Source organism: Mustelus asterias, chromosome 15, assembly GCF_964213995.1.
Source record: "Mustelus asterias chromosome 15, sMusAst1.hap1.1, whole genome shotgun sequence".
Lineage (NCBI taxonomy): Eukaryota > Metazoa > Chordata > Chondrichthyes > Carcharhiniformes > Triakidae > Mustelus > Mustelus asterias.
In genome coordinates, this window is record NC_135815.1 from 141,640 (window position 1) to 161,887 (window position 20,248).

At 52.7% G+C, this 20,248-nt stretch overlaps 1 protein-coding gene across 3 annotated transcripts in view; it reads left to right on the plus strand.

Moving 5' to 3' along the window:
• Window positions 1-20,248, plus strand: part of preb (prolactin regulatory element binding) — a 96,542-nt gene that overhangs the window by 32,157 nt on the left and 44,137 nt on the right. For 2 of the 3 annotated variants that reach the window (XM_078229347.1, XM_078229349.1), the window contains exons 3-5: window positions 1,114-1,331; window positions 3,812-3,892; window positions 16,320-16,444. In XM_078229347.1, the coding sequence (XP_078085473.1) occupies window positions 1,114-1,331; window positions 3,812-3,892; window positions 16,320-16,444 (424 nt within the window). The remainder of the gene's footprint in view (window positions 1-1,113; window positions 1,332-3,811; window positions 3,893-16,319; window positions 16,445-20,248) is intronic. The other variant, XM_078229348.1, reaches the window with a different exon arrangement.

The following is a 20,248-nucleotide window of genomic DNA, read 5'->3' on the forward strand; positions in this document are numbered from 1 at the left end:
CAACTTTCATAGAAGCACAGAAAATAGGTGCAGGAGAAAGCCATTCAGCCCTTTGAACCTGCTCAATAACCTAATTCCGCCTCCTCCCCCCCCCCCCCATATCCTTTCATTCCTTTAGCCCTAAGAGCGATATCTAACTCCTTAAAAACACACAATGCTTTAGCATCAGCTGCTTTCTGTGGTAGAGAATTCCACAGGCTCACCACTCTCTGGGTGAAGCAATTTCTCCTCATCTCTGTCCTAAAATGTTTACTCCATATCTACAGAGTGTGACCCCTGGTTCTGGAGACCCCCACCATTGGGAACATCCTTCCTACATCTATCTGTCTAGTTCTGTTAGAATTTTATAGGTTTCTATGAGATCGCTCCTCTTTCTTCTGAACTCCAGCAAATATATTCCTAACCAACTTAATCTCTCCTCATATGTCAGTCCTCCATCCCAGGAATCAGCCTGGCAAACCTTCTCTGCACTTCCTCGAGAGCAAGAACATCCTCCTCAGATAAGGAGACCAAAACTGCACACAATATTCCAAGTGTGGTCTCACCAAGGCCCTCTATAATTGCACCATGACATCCCTGTTCCTGTACTCTAATCCTCTCATTATGAAGGCCAACATACCATTTGCCGCCTTTACCGCCTGCATGCTTACCTTCAGAGACTGGTGCACAAGGACACCCAGGTCCCGCTGCACACTCCCCTCTCTTAATTTACAGCCAATCAGATCAGGACGCACACTGCTTCTGACCACACTCTCTTTTCCTAAGATAATTTAAAGCTTTTTGAGTTGATTTTGGTATCCATTGCAAATTTCTTTTCATTTTTTAACTTTGTTTGTCATCCTCTGCTGCTCTTCATATATTTTCCCATTGCCAAAATCTGTACTGCTACTTGCATTTCTGTATACTTTTTCTTTTAGTTTTATGTTGTTTCTTACCACTTTAGTTGTCCATGGTTGGCATGTGGAGTTCATTCACCCTCAGGGGGTAAACTAGTTCTGTATCATATTAACATTCTATTTGACCAACTCCTCTTTGCTCCTGTCTCCCCCTCGCTGCTGCTCCTCATTCACTCACTCACTCCCAACCACCCACCATCTCTCTCTTTCTCTGCAGTGAAGAAGACTGAAGCCAGGAAACGAAAGACTGGAAACAAGATGGCCGGTGATGCAAGCGGGTGCTTACGGAATGAGACAGCAGAAATGGTGGTAGAGTCACTTCATGTCGTACACACTGACTTCAGCACCGATGCACTTCAGAAAACTGTCCGCTTCGACTTGAAGCATTCCTTTCTTGTCACTGGGGGCGTGGATGGCTTCATTCGGGTTTGGGAGGTACAAAGAAGACAAAATCTCAGTAAAGTTTACCTGTCTGCCTTTGAAAACTTTAATGGAAAATGTCCTAACTGTTGTGCAAACTGTTAATTGGAGCATTGTCCCAACATTGGGGCTGTTTCTGGTGAATGAGCAAAATGTCACAGTGCATATATAGTCCAAAGGTGCGTAGGTGAGGTGGATTGGCCATGGGAAATGCGCAGGATACAGGGACAGGGCAGAGGGGAGAGCCTAGGTGGGATGGTTTTTCAGAGCATTGGTGCAGACTCAACGGCCCAAATAATTTCTGCTCTGTAGGGATTATAGAATCCTATGGTTCTATAGTAATAGGAATCATTGAAATAGGCCGGTGAGCTTTACATCAGTGCTAGGGAAATTATTGGAGAGGATTCTTCGGGACAGGATTTATTCCCATTTGGAAATAAGTGAACGTATTAGTGAGAGGCAACATGGTTTTGTGAAGGGGAGGTCGTGTCTCACGAACTTGATCGAGTTTTTCGAGGAAGTGACGAAGGTGATTGATGAGGGTAGGGCAGTGGATGTTGTCTACATGGACTTCAGTAAGGCCTTTGACAAGGTACCTCATGGCAGGCTGGTGCAGAAGGTGAAGTCGCATGGGATCAGAGGTGAGCTGGCAAGGTGGATACAAAACTGGCTCGGTCAAAGAAGACAAGAGGGTAGCAGTGGAAGGGTGTGTTTCTGAATGGAGGGCTGTGACAAGTGGTGTTCCTCAGGGATCAGTGGTGGGACCTTTGCTGTTTGTAATATATAAATGATTTGGAGGAAAATGTAACTGGATCGATTAGTAAGTTTGCGGACGACACAAAGGTTGGTGGATTTGCGGATAGCGATCAGGGCCATCAGAGGATACAGCAGGATATAGATCAGTTGGAGACTTGGGCGGAGAGATGGCAGATGGAGTTTAATGCGGACAAATGTGAGGTAATGCATTTTGGAAGGTCTAATACAGATAGGAAATATACAGTAAATGGCAGAACCCTTAAGAATATTGATAGGCAAAGGGATCTGGGTGTACAGGTACACAGGTCACTGAAAGTGGCAATGCAGGTGGAGAAGGTAGTCAAGAAGGCATACGGCATGCTTGCCTTCATCAGCCGGGGTATTGAGTTTAAAAATTGGCAAGTCATGTTGCAGCTTTATAGAACCTTAGTTAGGCCACACTTGGAATACAGTGTTCAATTCTGGTCGCCACACTACCAGAAGGATGTGGAGGCTTTGGAGAGGGTACAGAAAAGATTTACCAGGATGTTGCCTGGTATGGAGGGCATTAGCTATGAGGAGAGGTTGGAGAAACTTGGTTTGTCCTCATTGGAGCGACGGAGGTTGAGGGGAGACCTGATAAAAGTCTACAAGATTATGAGAGGCATGGACAGTGGACAGTCAGAAGCTTTTTCCCAGGGTGGAAGAGTCAATTACTAGGGGGCATAGGTTTAAGGCGCGAGGGGCAAGGTTTAAAGGAGATGTATGAGGCACATTTTTTACACAGAGTGGTGGGTGTCTGGAACTCGTTGCCGGGGGGGGTTGTGGAAGCGGATACGGTGGTGACTTTTAAGGGGCATCATGACAAAGAACAAAGAACAGTACAGCACAGGAACAGGCCCTTCGTTCCTCCAAGCCTGTACCGATCATGTGTTCCTAACTAGACCATCCGTTTGTATCCCTCTATTCCCAGTCTGTTCATGTGGCTATCTAGATAAGTCTTAAATGATCCTAGCGTGTCTGCCTCGACCACCTTGCTTAGTAGTGTATTCCAGGCCCCCACCACCCTCTGTGTAAAAAACGTCCCCCGCATATCTGTATTGAACCTTGCCCCCCTTATCATAAAAAGGTACATGAATAGGATGGGAATAGAGGGATATGGTCTCCGGAAGGATAGGGGGTTTTAATTAAGTTGGGCAGCATGGTAGGTGCAGGCTAGGAGGGCCAAAGGGCCTGTTCCTGTGCTCTAATTTTCTTTGTTCTTTGTTCTTTGATCTGCAGACCAGAACTGTTCAGTATGGAATTGGTGCCCAGACCATAAAGGCTGTAGTTTTATTTTGGATTTGTGCTAAAGTATAGATGATGCCTGCCGGGAAAGTGATTGAGGGGCTCTAATTGGCCTTAGTTTCCAGCATTAGGTACACAAAACATTATCCAGGTGTCCTGCTCCTGGCACCTGGATAAATCGCCCACTTGCCTTCTTTACTCTGCCGCAGCCCCCACTTCTTCCACCACCACCCGCTCCCCCCCCCCCCCCCCCCCACCCCCCCGAAACTGCCCCTAAATCCCCATGGTCATTATCTCACTGCCAGACTTGTGTGTGACCCTGGAGACCGCTGATGTGGAACAAGGATATAGGTTTTATTGTTTGTCGTACCTTAGAGAAGAGAATTAACAGAGAAATGTTTAAATGTGAATGGAATTAATGGGGAAATGTTTATCTGAATGAATTCAAACGGTGGATACTTTTCCAACTGCAGTTTCCAAGTATGAAGAAACGTTTTGACTTCCAAGCTCATGATGGAGAGGTTGAAGATGTGGACATCAGTCCTGACAACAAGGTTTGATTTCCAGTAAATTCCCAGCAATAGCCTGTAAAAAATAAATGTGTTGAGCTACTGAGAGTGTTGGGGTTAGTGGAATGTTATTCAGTTGGTTGACTTCAATTGGCACATCTCTTAAGTCAAAGGTACTCTGGGCCATAACCCTCAAAACTACTTTTCTATTCTGAGTGTTCTACATCATGTGGAAAAATAAACATGAATTGAAATTTTACTTCCTCACTTAGTGATGGTCACCCTCCAGTATGTTTAGTTTACTTATTTTGAGACATGTTTTGAGCACTGACGGGATATTTGTTACCACAGGGGAATATGGGAAGAACTAAGATCAGGAATGATGAGTTGCAAGGCAGGGGCAGGGAGAGGAATAGGAGGAGAAAGTCAGGCCGGTATGGTAAGAGTGGTGATATTCATAATGTCCTAGTGGAAAGTTGAGGAAGCACTCACTCAGCACTGCCCCGGTCCCGAGACTGTGGCCACTCACTCAGCACTGCCCCAGTACCGAGACTGTGGCCACTCGCTCAGTGCTGCCCCAGTACCGAGACTGTGGCCACTCACTCAGCACTGCCCCAGTACCGAGACTGTGGCCACTCACTCAGCACTGCCCCGGTCCCGAGACTGTGGCCACTCACTCAGCACTGCCCCAGTACCGAGACTGTGGCCACTCGCTCAGTGCTGCCCCAGTACCGAGACTGTGGCCACTCACTCAGCACTGCCCCAGTACCGAGACTGTGGCCACTCACTCAGCACTGCCCCGGTACCGAGACTGTGGCCACTCACTCAGTGCAGCCCCAGTACCGAGACTGTGGCCACTCACTCAGCACTGCCCCAGTACCGAGACTGTGGCCACTCGCTCAGTGCTGCCCCAGTACCGAGACTGTGGCCACTCACTCAGCACTGCCCCAGTACCGAGACTGTGGCCACTCACTCAGCACTGCCCCGGTACCGAGACTGTGGCCACTCACTCAGTGCTGCCCCGGTACCGAGACTGTGGCCACTCACTCAGCACTGCCCCGGTCCCGAGACTGTGGCCACTCACTCAGCACTGCCCCAGTACCGAGACTGTGGCCACTCACTCAGTGCAGCCCCAGTACCGAGACTGTGGCCACTCGCTCAGTGCTGCCCCAGTACCGAGACTGTGGCCACTCACTCAGTGCTGCCCCGGTACCGAGACTGTGGCCACTCGCTCAGCACTGCCCCAGTACCGAGACTGTGGCCACTCACTCAGTGCTGCCCCAGTACCGAGACTGTGGCCACTCACTCAGTGCTGCCCCAGTACCGAGACTGTGGCCACTCACTCAGCACTGCCCCAGTACCGAGACTGTGGCCACTCACTCAGCACTGCCCCGGTACCGAGACTGTGGCCACTCACTCAGTGCAGCCCCAGTACCGAGACTGTGGCCACTCGCTCAGTGCAGCCCCAGTACCGAGACTGTGGCCACTCACTCAGTGCAGCCCCGGTACCGAGACTGTGGCCACTCACTCAGTGCTGCCCCGGTCCCGAGACTGTGGCCACTCACTCAGCACTGCCCCAGTACCGAGACTGTGGCCACTCACTCAGTGCAGCCCCGGTACCGAGACTGTGGCCACTCACTCAGTGCTGCCCCAGTACCGAGACTGTGGCCACTCGCTCAGTGCTGCCCCGGTACCGAGACTGTGGCCACTCGCTCAGCACTGCCCCAGTACCGAGACTGTGGCCACTCACTCAGTGCAGCCCCAGTACCGAGACTGTGGCCACTCACTCAGCACTGCCCCGGTCCCGAGACTGTGGCCACTCACTCAGCACTGCCCCAGTACCGAGACTGTGGCCACTCGCTCAGCACTGCCCCAGTACCGAGACTGTGGCCACTCACTCAGTGCTGCCCCAGTACCGAGACTGTGGCCACTCACTCAGTGCAGCCCCAGTACCGAGACTGTGGCCACTCACTCAGTGCTGCCCCAGTACCGAGACTGTGGCCACTCACTCAGTGCTGCCCCAGTACCGAGACTGTGGCCACTCACTCAGCACTGCCCCAGTACCGAGACTGTGGCCACTCACTCAGCACTGCCCCAGTACCGAGACTGTGGCCACTCACTCAGCACTGCCCCAGTACCGAGACTGTGGCCACTCACTCAGTGCAGCCCCAGTACCGAGACTGTGGCCACTCACTCAGTGCAGCCCCAGTACCGAGACTGTGGCCACTCACTCAGTGCTGCCCCAGTACCGAGACTGTGGCCACTCACTCAGTGCTGCCCCAGTACCGAGACTGTGGCCACTCACTCAGTGCTGCCCCAGTACCGAGACTGTGGCCACTCACTCAGTGCTGCCCCAGTACCGAGACTGTGGCCACTCACTCAGTGCTGCCCCAGTACCGAGACTGTGGCCACTCACTCAGTGCAGCCCCAGTACCGAGACTGTGGCCACTCACTCAGCACTGCCCCAGTACCGAGACTGTGGCCACTCACTCAGTGCAGCCCCAGTACCGAGACTGTGGCCACTCACTCAGTGCTGCCCCAGTACCGAGACTGTGGCCACTCACTCAGCACTGCCCCAGTACCGAGACTGTGGCCACTCACTCAGCACTGCCCCAGTACCGAGACTGTGGCCACTCGCTCAGTGCTGCCCCAGTACCGAGACTGTGGCCACTCACTCAGCACTGCCCCAGTACCGAGACTGTGGCCACTCACTCAGTGCAGCCCCAGTACCGAGACTGTGGCCACTCGCTCAGCACTGCCCCAGTACCGAGACTGTGGCCACTCACTCAGTGCTGCCCCGGTACCGAGACTGTGGCCACTCACTCAGTGCAGCCCCAGTACCGAGACTGTGGCCACTCGCTCAGCACTGCCCCAGTACCGAGACTGTGGCCACTCGCTCAGTGCAGCCCCAGTACCGAGACTGTGGCCACTCACTCAGCACTGCCCCAGTACCGAGACTGTGGCCACTCACTCAGTGCTGCCCCGATACCGAGACTGTGGCCACTCACTCAGTGCTGCCCCGATACCGAGACTGTGGCCACTCACTCAGTGCAGCCCCAGTACCGAGACTGTGGCCACTCGCTCAGTGCAGCCCCAGTACCGAGACTGTGGCCACTCACTCAGTGCAGCCCCAGTACCGAGACTGTGGCCACTCACTCAGCACTGCCCCGATACCGAGACTGTGGCCACTCACTCAGCACTGCCCCAGTACCGAGACTGTGGCCACTCACTCAGCACTGCCCCAGTACCGAGACTGTGGCCACTCACTCAGTGCTGCCCCAGTACCGAGACTGTGGCCACTCACTCAGTGCAGCCCCAGTACCGAGACTGTGGCCACTCACTCAGTGCAGCCCCGGTACCGAGACTGTGGCCACTCACTCAGCACTGCCCCAGTACCGAGACTGTGGCCACTCACTCAGCACTGCCCCAGTACCGAGACTGTGGCCACTCACTCAGTGCTGCCCCGGTACCGAGACTGTGGCCACTCACTCAGCACTGCCCCGGTACCGAGACTGTGGCCACTCGCTCAGTGCTGCCCCGGTACCGAGACTGTGGCCACTCGCTCAGTGCTGCCCCAGTACCGAGACTGTGGCCACTCACTCAGTGCAGCCCCAGTACCGAGACTGTGGCCACTCACTCAGCACTGCCCCAGTACCGAGACTGTGGCCACTCACTCAGTGCTGCCCCAGTACCGAGACTGTGGCCACTCACTCAGCACTGCCCCGGTACCGAGACTGTGGCCACTCACTCAGCACTGCCCCAGTACCGAGACTGTGGCCACTCACTCAGCACTGCCCCAGTACCGAGACTGTGGCCACTCACTCAGCACTGCCCCAGTACCGAGACTGTGGCCACTCACTCAGCACTGCCCCAGTACCGAGACTGTGGCCACTCACTCAGTGCTGCCCCGGTACCGAGACTGTGGCCACTCACTCAGTGCTGCCCCAGTACCGAGACTGTGGCCACTCGCTCAGTGCAGCCCCAGTACCGAGACTGTGGCCACTCGCTCAGTGCAGCCCCGACACCGAGACTGTGGCCACTCACTCAGCACTGCCCCAGTACCGAGACTGTGGCCACTCACTCAGCACTGCCCCGGTACCGAGACTGTGGCCACTCACTCAGCACTGCCCCAGTACCGAGACTGTGGCCACTCACTCAGCACTGCCCCAGTACCGAGACTGTGGCCACTCACTCAGCACTGCCCCAGTACCGAGACTGTGGCCACTCACTCAGTGCTGCCCCGGTACCGAGACTGTGGCCACTCACTCAGCACTGCCCCAGTACCGAGACTGTGGCCACTCACTCAGTGCTGCCCCAGTACCGAGACTGTGGCCACTCGCTCAGTGCAGCCCCGGTACCGAGACTGTGGCCACTCACTCAGCACTGCCCCAGTACCGAGACTGTGGCCACTCACTCAGTGCTGCCCCGGTACCGAGACTGTGGCCACTCACTCAGCACTGCCCCAGTACCGAGACTGTGGCCACTCACTCAGCACTGCCCCAGTACCGAGACTGTGGCCACTCACTCAGCACTGCCCCAGTACCGAGACTGTGGCCACTCACTCAGCACTGCCCCAGTACCGAGACTGTGGCCACTCACTCAGCACTGCCCCGGTACCGAGACTGTGGCCACTCACTCAGCACTGCCCCGGTACCGAGACTGTGGCCACTCACTCAGTGCTGCCCCAGTACCGAGACTGTGGCCACTCACTCAGTGCAGCCCCGGTACCGAGACTGTGGCCACTCACTCAGCACTGCCCCGGTACCGAGACTGTGGCCACTCACTCAGCACTGCCCCGGTACCGAGACTGTGGCCACTCACTCAGTGCTGCCCCAGTACCGAGACTGTGGCCACTCACTCAGTGCAGCCCCAGTACCGAGACTGTGGCCACTCACTCAGTGCTGCCCCAGTACCGAGACTGTGGCCACTCACTCAGTGCTGCCCCAGTACCGAGACTGTGGCCACTCACTCAGTGCAGCCCCGGTACCGAGACTGTGGCCACTCACTCAGCACTGCCCCGGTACCGAGACTGTGGCCACTCACTCAGCACTGCCCCGGTACCGAGACTGTGGCCACTCACTCAGTGCTGCCCCAGTACCGAGACTGTGGCCACTCACTCAGTGCAGCCCCAGTACCGAGACTGTGGCCACTCACTCAGTGCTGCCCCAGTACCGAGACTGTGGCCACTCACTCAGCACTGCCCCAGTACCGAGACTGTGGCCACTCACTCAGTGCTGCCCCAGTACCGAGACTGTGGCCACTCACTCAGTGCTGCCCCGATACCGAGACTGTGGCCACTCACTCAGTGCAGCCCCGATACCGAGACTGTGGCCACTCGCTCAGCACTGCCCCGGTCCCGAGACTGTGGCCACTCGCTCAGCACTGCCCCGGTACCGAGACTGTGGCCACTCGCTCAGCACTGCCCCAGTACCGAGACTGTGGCCACTCACTCAGCACTGCCCCGGTCCCGAGACTGTGGCCACTCACTCAGCACTGCCCCAGTACCGAGACTGTGGCCACTCACTCAGCACTGCCCCGGTACCGAGACTGTGGCCACTCACTCAGCACTGCCCCAGTACCGAGACTGTGGCCACTCACTCAGCACTGCCCCGGTACCGAGACTGTGGCCACTCGCTCAGTGCAGCCCCAGTACCGAGACTGTGGCCACTCACTCAGTGCTGCCCCGGTACCGAGACTGTGGCCACTCACTCAGTGCAGCCCCAGTACCGAGACTGTGGCCACTCACTCAGTGCTGCCCCGGTACCGAGACTGTGGCCACTCGCTCAGTGCAGCCCCAGTACCGAGACTGTGGCCACTCACTCAGTGCTGCCCCGGTACCGAGACTGTGGCCACTCACTCAGTGCAGCCCCAGTACCGAGACTGTGGCCACTCGCTCAGTGCTGCCCCAGTACCGAGACTGTGGCCACTCACTCAGCACTGCCCCAGTACCGAGACTGTGGCCACTCACTCAGCACTGCCCCAGTACCGAGACTGTGGCCACTCACTCAGTGCAGCCCCAGTACCGAGACTGTGGCCACTCACTCAGCACTGCCCCAGTACCGAGACTGTGGCCACTCACTCAGTGCTGCCCCGGTACCGAGACTGTGGCCACTCACTCAGCACTGCCCCAGTACCGAGACTGTGGCCACTCACTCAGTGCAGCCCCAGTACCGAGACTGTGGCCACTCACTCAGTGCAGCCCCAGTACCGAGACTGTGGCCACTCGCTCAGCACTGCCCCGGTACCGAGACTGTGGCCACTCACTCAGTGCAGCCCCAGTACCGAGACTGTGGCCACTCACTCAGTGCAGCCCCAGTACCGAGACTGTGGCCACTCACTCAGCACTGCCCCAGTACCGAGACTGTGGCCACTCGCTCAGTGCAGCCCCGGTACCGAGACTGTGGCCACTCACTCAGCACTGCCCCGGTACCGAGACTGTGGCCACTCGCTCAGTGCTGCCCCAGTACCGAGACTGTGGCCACTCGCTCAGTGCTGCCCCAGTACCGAGACTGTGGCCACTCACTCAGTGCAGCCCCGGTACCGAGACTGTGGCCACTCACTCAGCACTGCCCCGGTACCGAGACTGTGGCCACTCACTCAGTGCTGCCCCAGTACCGAGACTGTGGCCACTCACTCAGCACTGCCCCAGTACCGAGACTGTGGCCACTCACTCAGTGCTGCCCCAGTACCGAGACTGTGGCCACTCACTCAGTGCAGCCCCGACACCGAGACTGTGGCCACTCACTCAGCACTGCCCCAGTACCGAGACTGTGGCCACTCACTCAGTGCAGCCCCAGTACCGAGACTGTGGCCACTCACTCAGTGCAGCCCCGACACCGAGACTGTGGCCACTCACTCAGTGCAGCCCCAGTACCGAGACTGTGGCCACTCACTCAGCACTGCCCCAGTACCGAGACTGTGGCCACTCACTCAGTGCAGCCCCGACACCGAGACTGTGGCCACTCACTCAGCACTGCCCCAGTACCGAGACTGTGGCCACTCACTCAGCACTGCCCCAGTACCGAGACTGTGGCCACTCACTCAGTGCAGCCCCAGTACCGAGACTGTGGCCACTCACTCAGTGCAGCCCCGACACCGAGACTGTGGCCACTCACTCAGCACTGCCCCGGTACCGAGACTGTGGCCACTCACTCAGCACTGCCCCGGTACCGAGACTGTGGCCACTCACTCAGTGCAGCCCCAGTACCGAGACTGTGGCCACTCACTCAGCACTGCCCCGGTACCGAGACTGTGGCCACTCACTCAGCACTGCCCCAGTACCGAGACTGTGGCCACTCACTCAGCACTGCCCCGGTACCGAGACTGTGGCCACTCACTCAGTGCAGCCCCAGTACCGAGACTGTGGCCACTCACTCAGCACTGCCCCAGTACCGAGACTGTGGCCACTCACTCAGTGCTGCCCCAGTACCGAGACTGTGGCCACTCGCTCAGTGCTGCCCCAGTACCGAGACTGTGGCCACTCGCTCAGTGCTGCCCCAGTACCGAGACTGTGGCCACTCACTCAGTGCTGCCCCGATACCGAGACTGTGGCCACTCACTCAGCACTGCCCCGGTACCGAGACTGTGGCCACTCGCTCAGTGCTGCCCCAGTACCGAGACTGTGGCCACTCGCTCAGTGCAGCCCCGACACCGAGACTGTGGCCACTCACTCAGTGCAGCCCCGACACCGAGACTGTGGCCACTCACTCAGTGCAGCCCCGACACCGAGACTGTGGCCACTCACTCAGCACTGCCCCGGTACCGAGACTGTGGCCACTCACTCAGCACTGCCCCAGTACCGAGACTGTGGCCACTCACTCAGCACTGCCCCGGTACCGAGACTGTGGCCACTCACTCAGTGCTGCCCCAGTACCGAGACTGTGGCCACTCACTCAGTGCTGCCCCAGTACCGAGACTGTGGCCACTCACTCAGTGCTGCCCCAGTACCGAGACTGTGGCCACTCACTCAGTGCAGCCCCAGTACCGAGACTGTGGCCACTCACTCAGTGCTGCCCCAGTACCGAGACTGTGGCCACTCACTCAGTGCAGCCCCAGTACCGAGACTGTGGCCACTCGCTCAGTGCAGCCCCGACACCGAGACTGTGGCCACTCGCTCAGTGCTGCCCCGGTACCGAGGGGAGAGGTATTCTTGCTGTCGGCTACACCAAGGCTGCAGACTCGACCTATAATTGTTTTCATCTCAGAGAGTTTCACTGGGTCATTCTGTTTAATCAACAAAGAAAAAGCTTATGAATGATCACAGGAACAGCGCCAAAGCTTTTAGCAACATATTAAAAGAAAGTGGATGACTTTAGAGTATTGTGGGCCCCTTAAAAGATTGAAACAAGTGATATTGTAGATGTTACAGAAATCAGGAAATAACAATTTACTTCACAGCTACTTTGCATTGATCATAGTAGAAAATAACAAAATGCCAAAGATGTGAAGAAAATCAAGGCAAGAAAGTTACTGGGTTCAGCTCTAGTTAAAATGTAGTGCTGTAGAAACTTGGGCCAGATTTTTACATTACCCTAGTGGATTCTGAGGTTGGGGGTGGAGTTAGGGTTAGATGTCCACTATGTCCAACGCCACTTCCTTTAAGACCCTAGGAGCTAGGTCATCAGGCCCTAGGGTTTTGCTTGCCTTTAATCCCAATAGTTTTCCCAATACGTTTTGTCTAATGTTGATAGCTCTAATTTCCTCCCTTTCTATAACCTCTGCATTTTCTGTTGCTATTGGGGTGATACTCATGTTCTCCACTGTGAACACTGAGGCAAAATATTGATTTAGTATCTCAGCTATTTCTGCATTCCCCACTATTAATTCTCCAGCCTCATCTTCCAAGGTTAGAACATTGGTTAGAACATTGAATACAGGAGTTAAGACGTCTTGTTGAAGTTGTACAAGACATTGGTAAGGCCACGCTTGGAATACTGTGTACAGTTCTGGTCATCCTATTATAGAAAGGATATTATTAAACGAGAAAGATGCAGAAAAGATTTACTAGGATGCCACCTTGATGGTTTGAGTTAGAAGGAGAGGCTGGATAGACTAGGACTTTTTTCTCTGGAGTGTAGAAGGCTTAGGGGTGATCTTTTGGAGGTCTATAAAATAATGAGCAGCATAGTCAATATCTTTTCCCAAAGGTAGGGGAGTCTAAAACTAGAGGGCATAGGTTTAAGGGGAGAGATACAAAAGGGTCCAGAGGGGCAATTTTTTCACACCGCGGGTGGTGTGTGTGTGACACAAGCTGCCAGAGGTAGTAGTAGAGGCGGGTACAATTTTGTCTTTTAAAAAGCGTTTAGATAGTTACATGGGTAAGATGGCTATTGAGGGAAAGAACAAAGAACAAAGAACAATACAGCACAGGAACAGGCCCTTCGGCCCTCCAAGCCCGCGCCGCTCCCTGGTCCAAACTAGACCATTCTTTTGTATCCCTCCATTCCCACTCCGTTCATATGGCTGTCTAGATAAGTCTTAAACGTTCCCAGTGTGTCCGCCTCCACCACCTTGCCTGGCAGCGCATTCCAGGCCCCCACCACCCTCTGTGTAAAATATGTCCGTCTGATATCTGTGTTAAACCTCCCCCCCTTCACCTTGAACCTATGACCCCTCGTGAACGTCACCACCGACCTGGGGAAAAGCTTCCCACTGTTCACCCTAACTATGCCTTTCATAATTTTATACACCTCTATTAAGTCTCCCCTCATCCTCCGTCTTTCCAGGGAGAACAACCCCAGTTTACCCAATCTCTCCTCATAACTAAGCCCCTCCATACCAGGTAACATCCTGGTAAACCTCCTCTGTACTCTCTCCAAAGCCTCCACGTCCTTCTGGTAGTGTGGCGACCAGAACTGGACGCAGTATTCCAGATGCGGCCGAACCAACGTTCTATACATCTGCAACATCAGACCCCAACTTTTATACTCTATGCCCCGTCCTATAAAGGCAAGCATGCCATATGCCTTCTTCACCACCTTCTCCACCTGTGACGTCACTTTCAAGGATCTGTGGACTTGCACACCCAGGTCCCTCTGCGTATCTACACCCTTTATGGTTCTGCCATTTATCATATAGCTCCTCCCTACATTATTTCTACCAAAATGCATCACTTCGCATTTATCAGGCTTGAACTCCATCTGCCATTTCTTTGCCCAAATTTCCAGCCTATCTATATCCTTCTGTAGCTTCTGACAATGCTCCTCACTATCTGCAAGTCCTGCCAATTTTGTGTCGTCCGCAAACTTACTGATCACCCCAGTTACACCTTCTTCCAGATTGTTTATATAAATCACAAACAGCAGAGGTCCCAATACAGAGCCCTGCGGAACACCACTAGTCACAGGCCTCCAGCCAGAAAAAGACCCTTCCACTACCACCCTCTGTCTTCTGTGACCAAGCCAGTTCTCCACCCATCTAGCCACCTCCCCCTTTATCCCATGAGATCCAACCTTTTGCACCAGCCTACCATGAGGGACTTTGTCAAACGCTTTACTAAAGTCCATATAGACGACATCCACGGCCCTTCCCTCGTCAACCATTCTGGTCACTTCTTCAAAAAACTCCACCAGGTTAGTGAGGCATGACCTCCCTCTCACAAAACCATGCTGACTATCGTTAATGAGTTTATTCCTTTCTAAATGCGCATACATCCTATCTCTAAGAATCTTCTCCAACAACTTCCCCACCACGGACGTCAAGCTCACCGGCCTATAATTACCCGGGTTATCCTTCTTACTCTTCTTAAATAACGGGACCACATTAGCTATCCTCCAATCCTCTGGGACCTCACCTGCGTCCAGTGACGAGACAAAGATTTGCGTCAGAGGCCCACGATTTGGGCCAAATGCGGGCAATTGGGACTCGCTTAGTCATTTTTTTTTTAAAAAGGCGGCATGGACAAGTTAGGCTGAAGGGCCTGTTTCCATGATGTAAACCTCTATGACTCTACTCTTTGGGGCCATACAAACGATTTCCACCACCACATTTTGATCCTTTTATTCCTAATCTGCACCCATACTGATTCTGCTTCTGGTCTTCTGTCAAGACTCTGACAGGGGTAGGGCCTGGGTGGGATTGTGGTCGGTGCAGACTCGATGGGCTGAATGGCCTCCTTCTGCACTGTAGGGTTTCTATGATTTCTATGACTCTTTACTATCCTTACAGAATCCTTATTGCTTTTGCTTTAACTGCGTTAGCATGACAGGCTAATGTCCATATACCTCAACATGTGGCTCCTTCCCCTTTTCCATTCTGCCTATCTTTTCAAAGTGTTATGTACCCTGGAATGTTTATTTCCCAACCTTGGTCACCTGGCAACCATGTCTCAAACTTGTCTGCCTTTATTTGTGCCGCTGGTTTGTCTAACTTGTTGCAAGTACTTTGTGCATTCAGAGAAGGAGTATTTACTTAATTTTTTCAACCATTATTCTTGTATGGACCTTACTCGGTGAACATCATTACCATTCAACTCTATCCTTCCTGTCCCGCTCTGCTTGTCTTTAACTAGGTTGCCACACTGTTCTAATATCTTGACTTTTCTCTTTAGATTTGTAAATCTCCCTTCACTTGAAACCTGCCCTCTCCTCTTTAGTTTAAAGCCCTGATTATACAATTTGCCAAGACACTGATCCTAGCCCAGTTTAAGTGGAGCCGTACTAATAAAAACAGCTCCTCCTTTTTCTAGTACCAGTGCCATTGCCCCACGAATTGAAACACCTTCCCATTCCACTCTTTGAGTCACACATTTGATTCTCCAGTATGTTTGATCCTTTGTCAATTGGGCATGGCTCATGCAACTATCTAGAAATTATGACCTTTGCAGTTCTTTATCTGGAATTAAGAATCTACTGATGACCATGAAACCATAGTCAATTGTCAAAAAAACCCATCTGGTTCATTAATGTCCTTAATTGAAGGAAATCTACTGTTCTTACCTGGTCTGGCCTACATGTGATCCTTTTTAGCTCTATCAATGCCATTGCTTCCAACTGTTACTATATATTTCTCTGAAATGTTGGGAAGTTCAAAGGCGTTCCCTTTGGTCCCCATCAGAAACTCCTTTCCTAGCACTGACTCCAATCCTCTCCCTGACAACTGTCTTGGGCTGAACTAAACCATTCGGAACCTTGGTATGCTTTTTGATCCTGAGGCAATCTTCTGACTCCATATCCTCTTCATCATCAGGATCTCCTACTTCCATCTCTACTCTGAAGTGCACTGCCAAGTGAGGTGGTTGAGGCAGATACGTTAGCAACATTTAAGACTTGTCTGGATAGACACATGAACAGACGGGGAATAGAGGGATACAAGTGGTTGGCCTAGTTAGGACAATGTGATCGGCGCAAGCTTGGAGAGCCGAAGGGTCTGTTTGTGTGCCGTACTGTTCTTTGTTCTCGGCCTTTGCCTTCCCTGCTTCAGTTAGTAACATTTGGAATATTAATTGGTTGTGCTTTATTTCTCTGAGCAACAGATAGTAACTGTGGGACGAGACTTCAAATGCTGTGTATGGAAGAATGACCAGTTGGTGACAGGATTATGCTGGAATGAAAATATGCCCCATATTGCAGACAAGATGTATCGGTACCAAGCATGCAGGTGAGTATACTTGCACTCCATTAAATAAAGCACTAAACTACAAAGAACAGTACAGCACAGGAAACAGGCCCTTCGGCCCTCCAAGCCTGTGTCACTCATTGGTCCAACTCGACCATTCGTTTGTATCCCTCCATTCCCAGACTGCTCATGTGACTATCCAGGTAAGTCTTAAACGATGCCAGCGTGTCTGCCTCCACCACCCTACTTGCAGCGCATTCCAGGCCCCCACCACCCTCTGTGTAAAAAACATCCCTCTGATATCTGAGCTATACCTCGCCCCTCTCACCTTGAGCCCGTGACCCCTCGTGATCGTCACCTCCAACCTGGGAAAAAGCTTCCCACTGTTCACCCTATCTATACCCTTCATAATTTTGTACACCTCTAGTAGGTCTCCCCTCATTCTCCGTCTTTCCAGGGAGAACAACCCCAGTTTACTCAATCTCTCCTCATAGCTAAGACCCTCCATACCAGGCAGCATCCTGGTAAACCTTCTCTGCACTCTCTCCAAAGACTCCACGTCCTTCTGGTCGTGCGGCGGCCAGAACTGGACGCAGTACTCCAAATGTGGCCTAACCAGCGTTCTATACAGCTGCAACATCAGACTCCAGCTGTTATACTCTATACCCCGTCCGATAAAGGCAAGCTCGGCACAAAATCGTGGGCCGAAGGGCCTGTTCTGTGCTGTACTGTTCTATATCATATGCCTTCTTCACCACCTTCTCCACCTGTGCTGCCACCTTCAAGGATTTGTGGACTTGCACACCTAGGTCCCTCTGTGTTTCTATACTCTTGATGGCTCTGCCATTTATTGTATAACTCCCCCCTACATTAGTTCTTCCAGAATGCATCACTTCGCATTTATCTGGATTAAATTCCATCTGCCATTTCTCCGCCCAATTTTCCAACCTATCTATATCCTGCTGTATTGTCCGACAATGTTCAACGCTATCCGCAAGTCCAGCCATCTTCGTGTCATCCGCAAACTTGCTGATAACACCAGTTACACCTTCTTCCACATCATTTATATATATCACAAATAGCAGAAGTCCCAGTACAGAGCCCTGTGGAACACCACTGGTCACAGACCTCCAGCCGGAAAAAGACCCTTCGACTGTTACCCTCTGTCTCCTGTGGCCAAGCCAGTTTTCTACCCATCTAGCCACCTCTCCTTGTATCCCATGAGCCTTAACCTTCTTAACCAACCTGCCATGAGGGACTTTGTCAAATGCCTTACTGAAATCCATAAAGACGACATCCACAGCCCTTCCTTCGTCAACCGTTTTTGTCACTTCCTCAAAAACTCCACCAAATTTGTAAGGCACGACCTCCGTCTGACAAAACCATGCTGTCTGTCACTAATGAGATTGTTCCATTCTAAATGCGCATACATCCTGTCTCTAAGAATCCTCTCCAACAACTTCCCTACCACGGATGTCAAGCTCACCGGCCTATAATTTCCCGGGTTATCCCTGCTGCCCTTCTTAAATAACAGTACCACATTCGCTATCCTCCAATCCTCAGGGACCTCACCTGAAGAGAAAAAGATTTCCATCAGAGGCCCAGCAATTACATCTCTTGTCTCCCTGAGCAGTCTAGGATAGATGCCAGCAGGCCCTGGGGATTTGTCAGTTTTAATGTTACCTAAAAAACCTAACATTTCCTCCCTTGTAATGGAGATTTTCTCTAACGGGTCAACACCTCCCTCTGAGACACTCCCAGTCAAGAAGTCCCTCTCCTTTGTGAATACCGATCCAAAGTATTCATTTAGGATCTCCCCTATTCCCTTGGGTTCTAAGCATAATTCCCCTCCTTTGTCCCTGAGAGGTCCGACTTTTTCCCTGACAACTCTTTTGTTCCTAACAGATGAATAAAATGCCTTAGGATTCTCCTTAATCCTATCAACCTTATGAGATTCTTGGCTTTATAAATGGAGACATAGGGCACGATTTTTACCATTGCGTTGGGTGCGAAAACTTGGTAAAGACAGGCATGAGGCAATTAGCGCGATCCTCGCCCGCATCCACGCAGATGCCCACTTTACCAAGGCCCGAATATGGCTGCGATCCAAACTGTGCCCAAAACAGGTGCAATGGCGATTTACATGCATTTGCATGCAATTAAATTGACTTAATGGGCTGCCCGCCCAACTTTACCAGCATTTCCCCCTTTACCAAAGAACAATACAGCACAGGAACAGGCCCTTCGGCCCTCCAAGCCCGCGCCACTCCCTGGTCCAAACGAGACCATTCTTTTGTATCCCTCCATTCCCACTCCGTTCATGTGGCTATCTAGATAAGTCTTAAACGTTCCCAGTGTGTCCGCTTCCAGCACCTTGCCCGGCAGCGCATTCCAGGCCCCCACCACCCTCTGTGTAAAATACGCCCTTCTGATATCCGTGTTAAACCTCCCCCCCCCCCCCCCCCCTCACCTTGAACCTATGACCCCTTGTGAACGTCACCGCTGACCTGGGAAAAAGCTTCGCACCGTTCACCCTATCTATGCCTTTCATAATTTTATACACCTCTATTAGGTCACCCTCATCCTCCGTCTTTCCAGTGAGAACAACCCCAGTTTACCCAATCTGTTCTCATAACTAAGCCCCTCCATACCAGGCAACATCCTGGTAAACCTCCTCTGCACTGATAGAAACATAAAAAAACTACAGCACAAACAGGCCCTTCGGCCCACAAGTTGTGCCGAACACATCCCAACTTTCTAGACCTACCTATAACCCTCCATCCTATTAAGCACTATGTACTCATCCAGGAGTCTCATAAAAGACCCTATTGAGTTCGCCTCCACCACCCCTCACGGCAGCCGATTCCACTCGCCCTCCAACCTCTGTGTAAAAAAACTTACCCCTAACATCTCCCCTGTACCTACCCCCCAGCACCTTAAACCTGTGTCCTCTCATAGCAAACATTTCCACCCTGGGAAAAAGCCTCTGAGAGTCCACCCGATCTATGCCTCTCAACATCTTATATACCTCTATTAGGTCTCCTCTCATTCTTCGTCTCTCCAAGGAGAAAAGACCGAGCTCCCTCAGCCTATCCTCATAAGGCATGCCACTCAATCCAGGCAACATCCTTGTAAATCTCCTCTGCACCCTTTCAATCTTTTCCACATCCTTCCTACAGTGAGGCGACCAGAACTGAGCACAGTACTCCAAGTGGGGTCTGACGAGGGTCTTGTAGAGCTGCATCATTATTCCCGGACTCCTAAACTCAATCCCTCGATTGATAAAGGTCAGCACACCATACGCCTTCTTAACCACCTCCCCCACCTGCGGGGCTGATTTTAGAGTCCGATGGACCCGGACCCCAAGGTCCTTCTGATCCTCTACCGTACTAAGAGTCTTTCCCTTTATATTGTACTCCTTCATCCCATTTGACCTACCAAAATGGACCACGACGCATTTATCTGGGTTGAAGTCCATCTGCCACTTGTCCGCCCAGTCTTGCATCCTATCTATGTCCCCCTGTAACTTCTGACATCCCTCCAGACTATCCACCACCCCACCAACCTTCATGTCGTCGGCAAACTTACCAACCCATCCCTCCGCTTCCTCATCCAGGTCATTTATGAAAATGACAAACAGCAAGGGTCCCAGAACAGATCCCTGGGGCACACCACTGCTGACCGACCTCCACCTAGAAAAAGACCCATTTATACCCATTCTCTGCCTCCTTTGGGCAAGCCAGTTCTGGATCCGCAGGGCAGCAGCCCCTTGGATCCCATGCCCTCTCATTTTTTCTAGAAGCCTTGCATGGGGGACCTTATCGATCGCCTTGCTAAAATCCATAT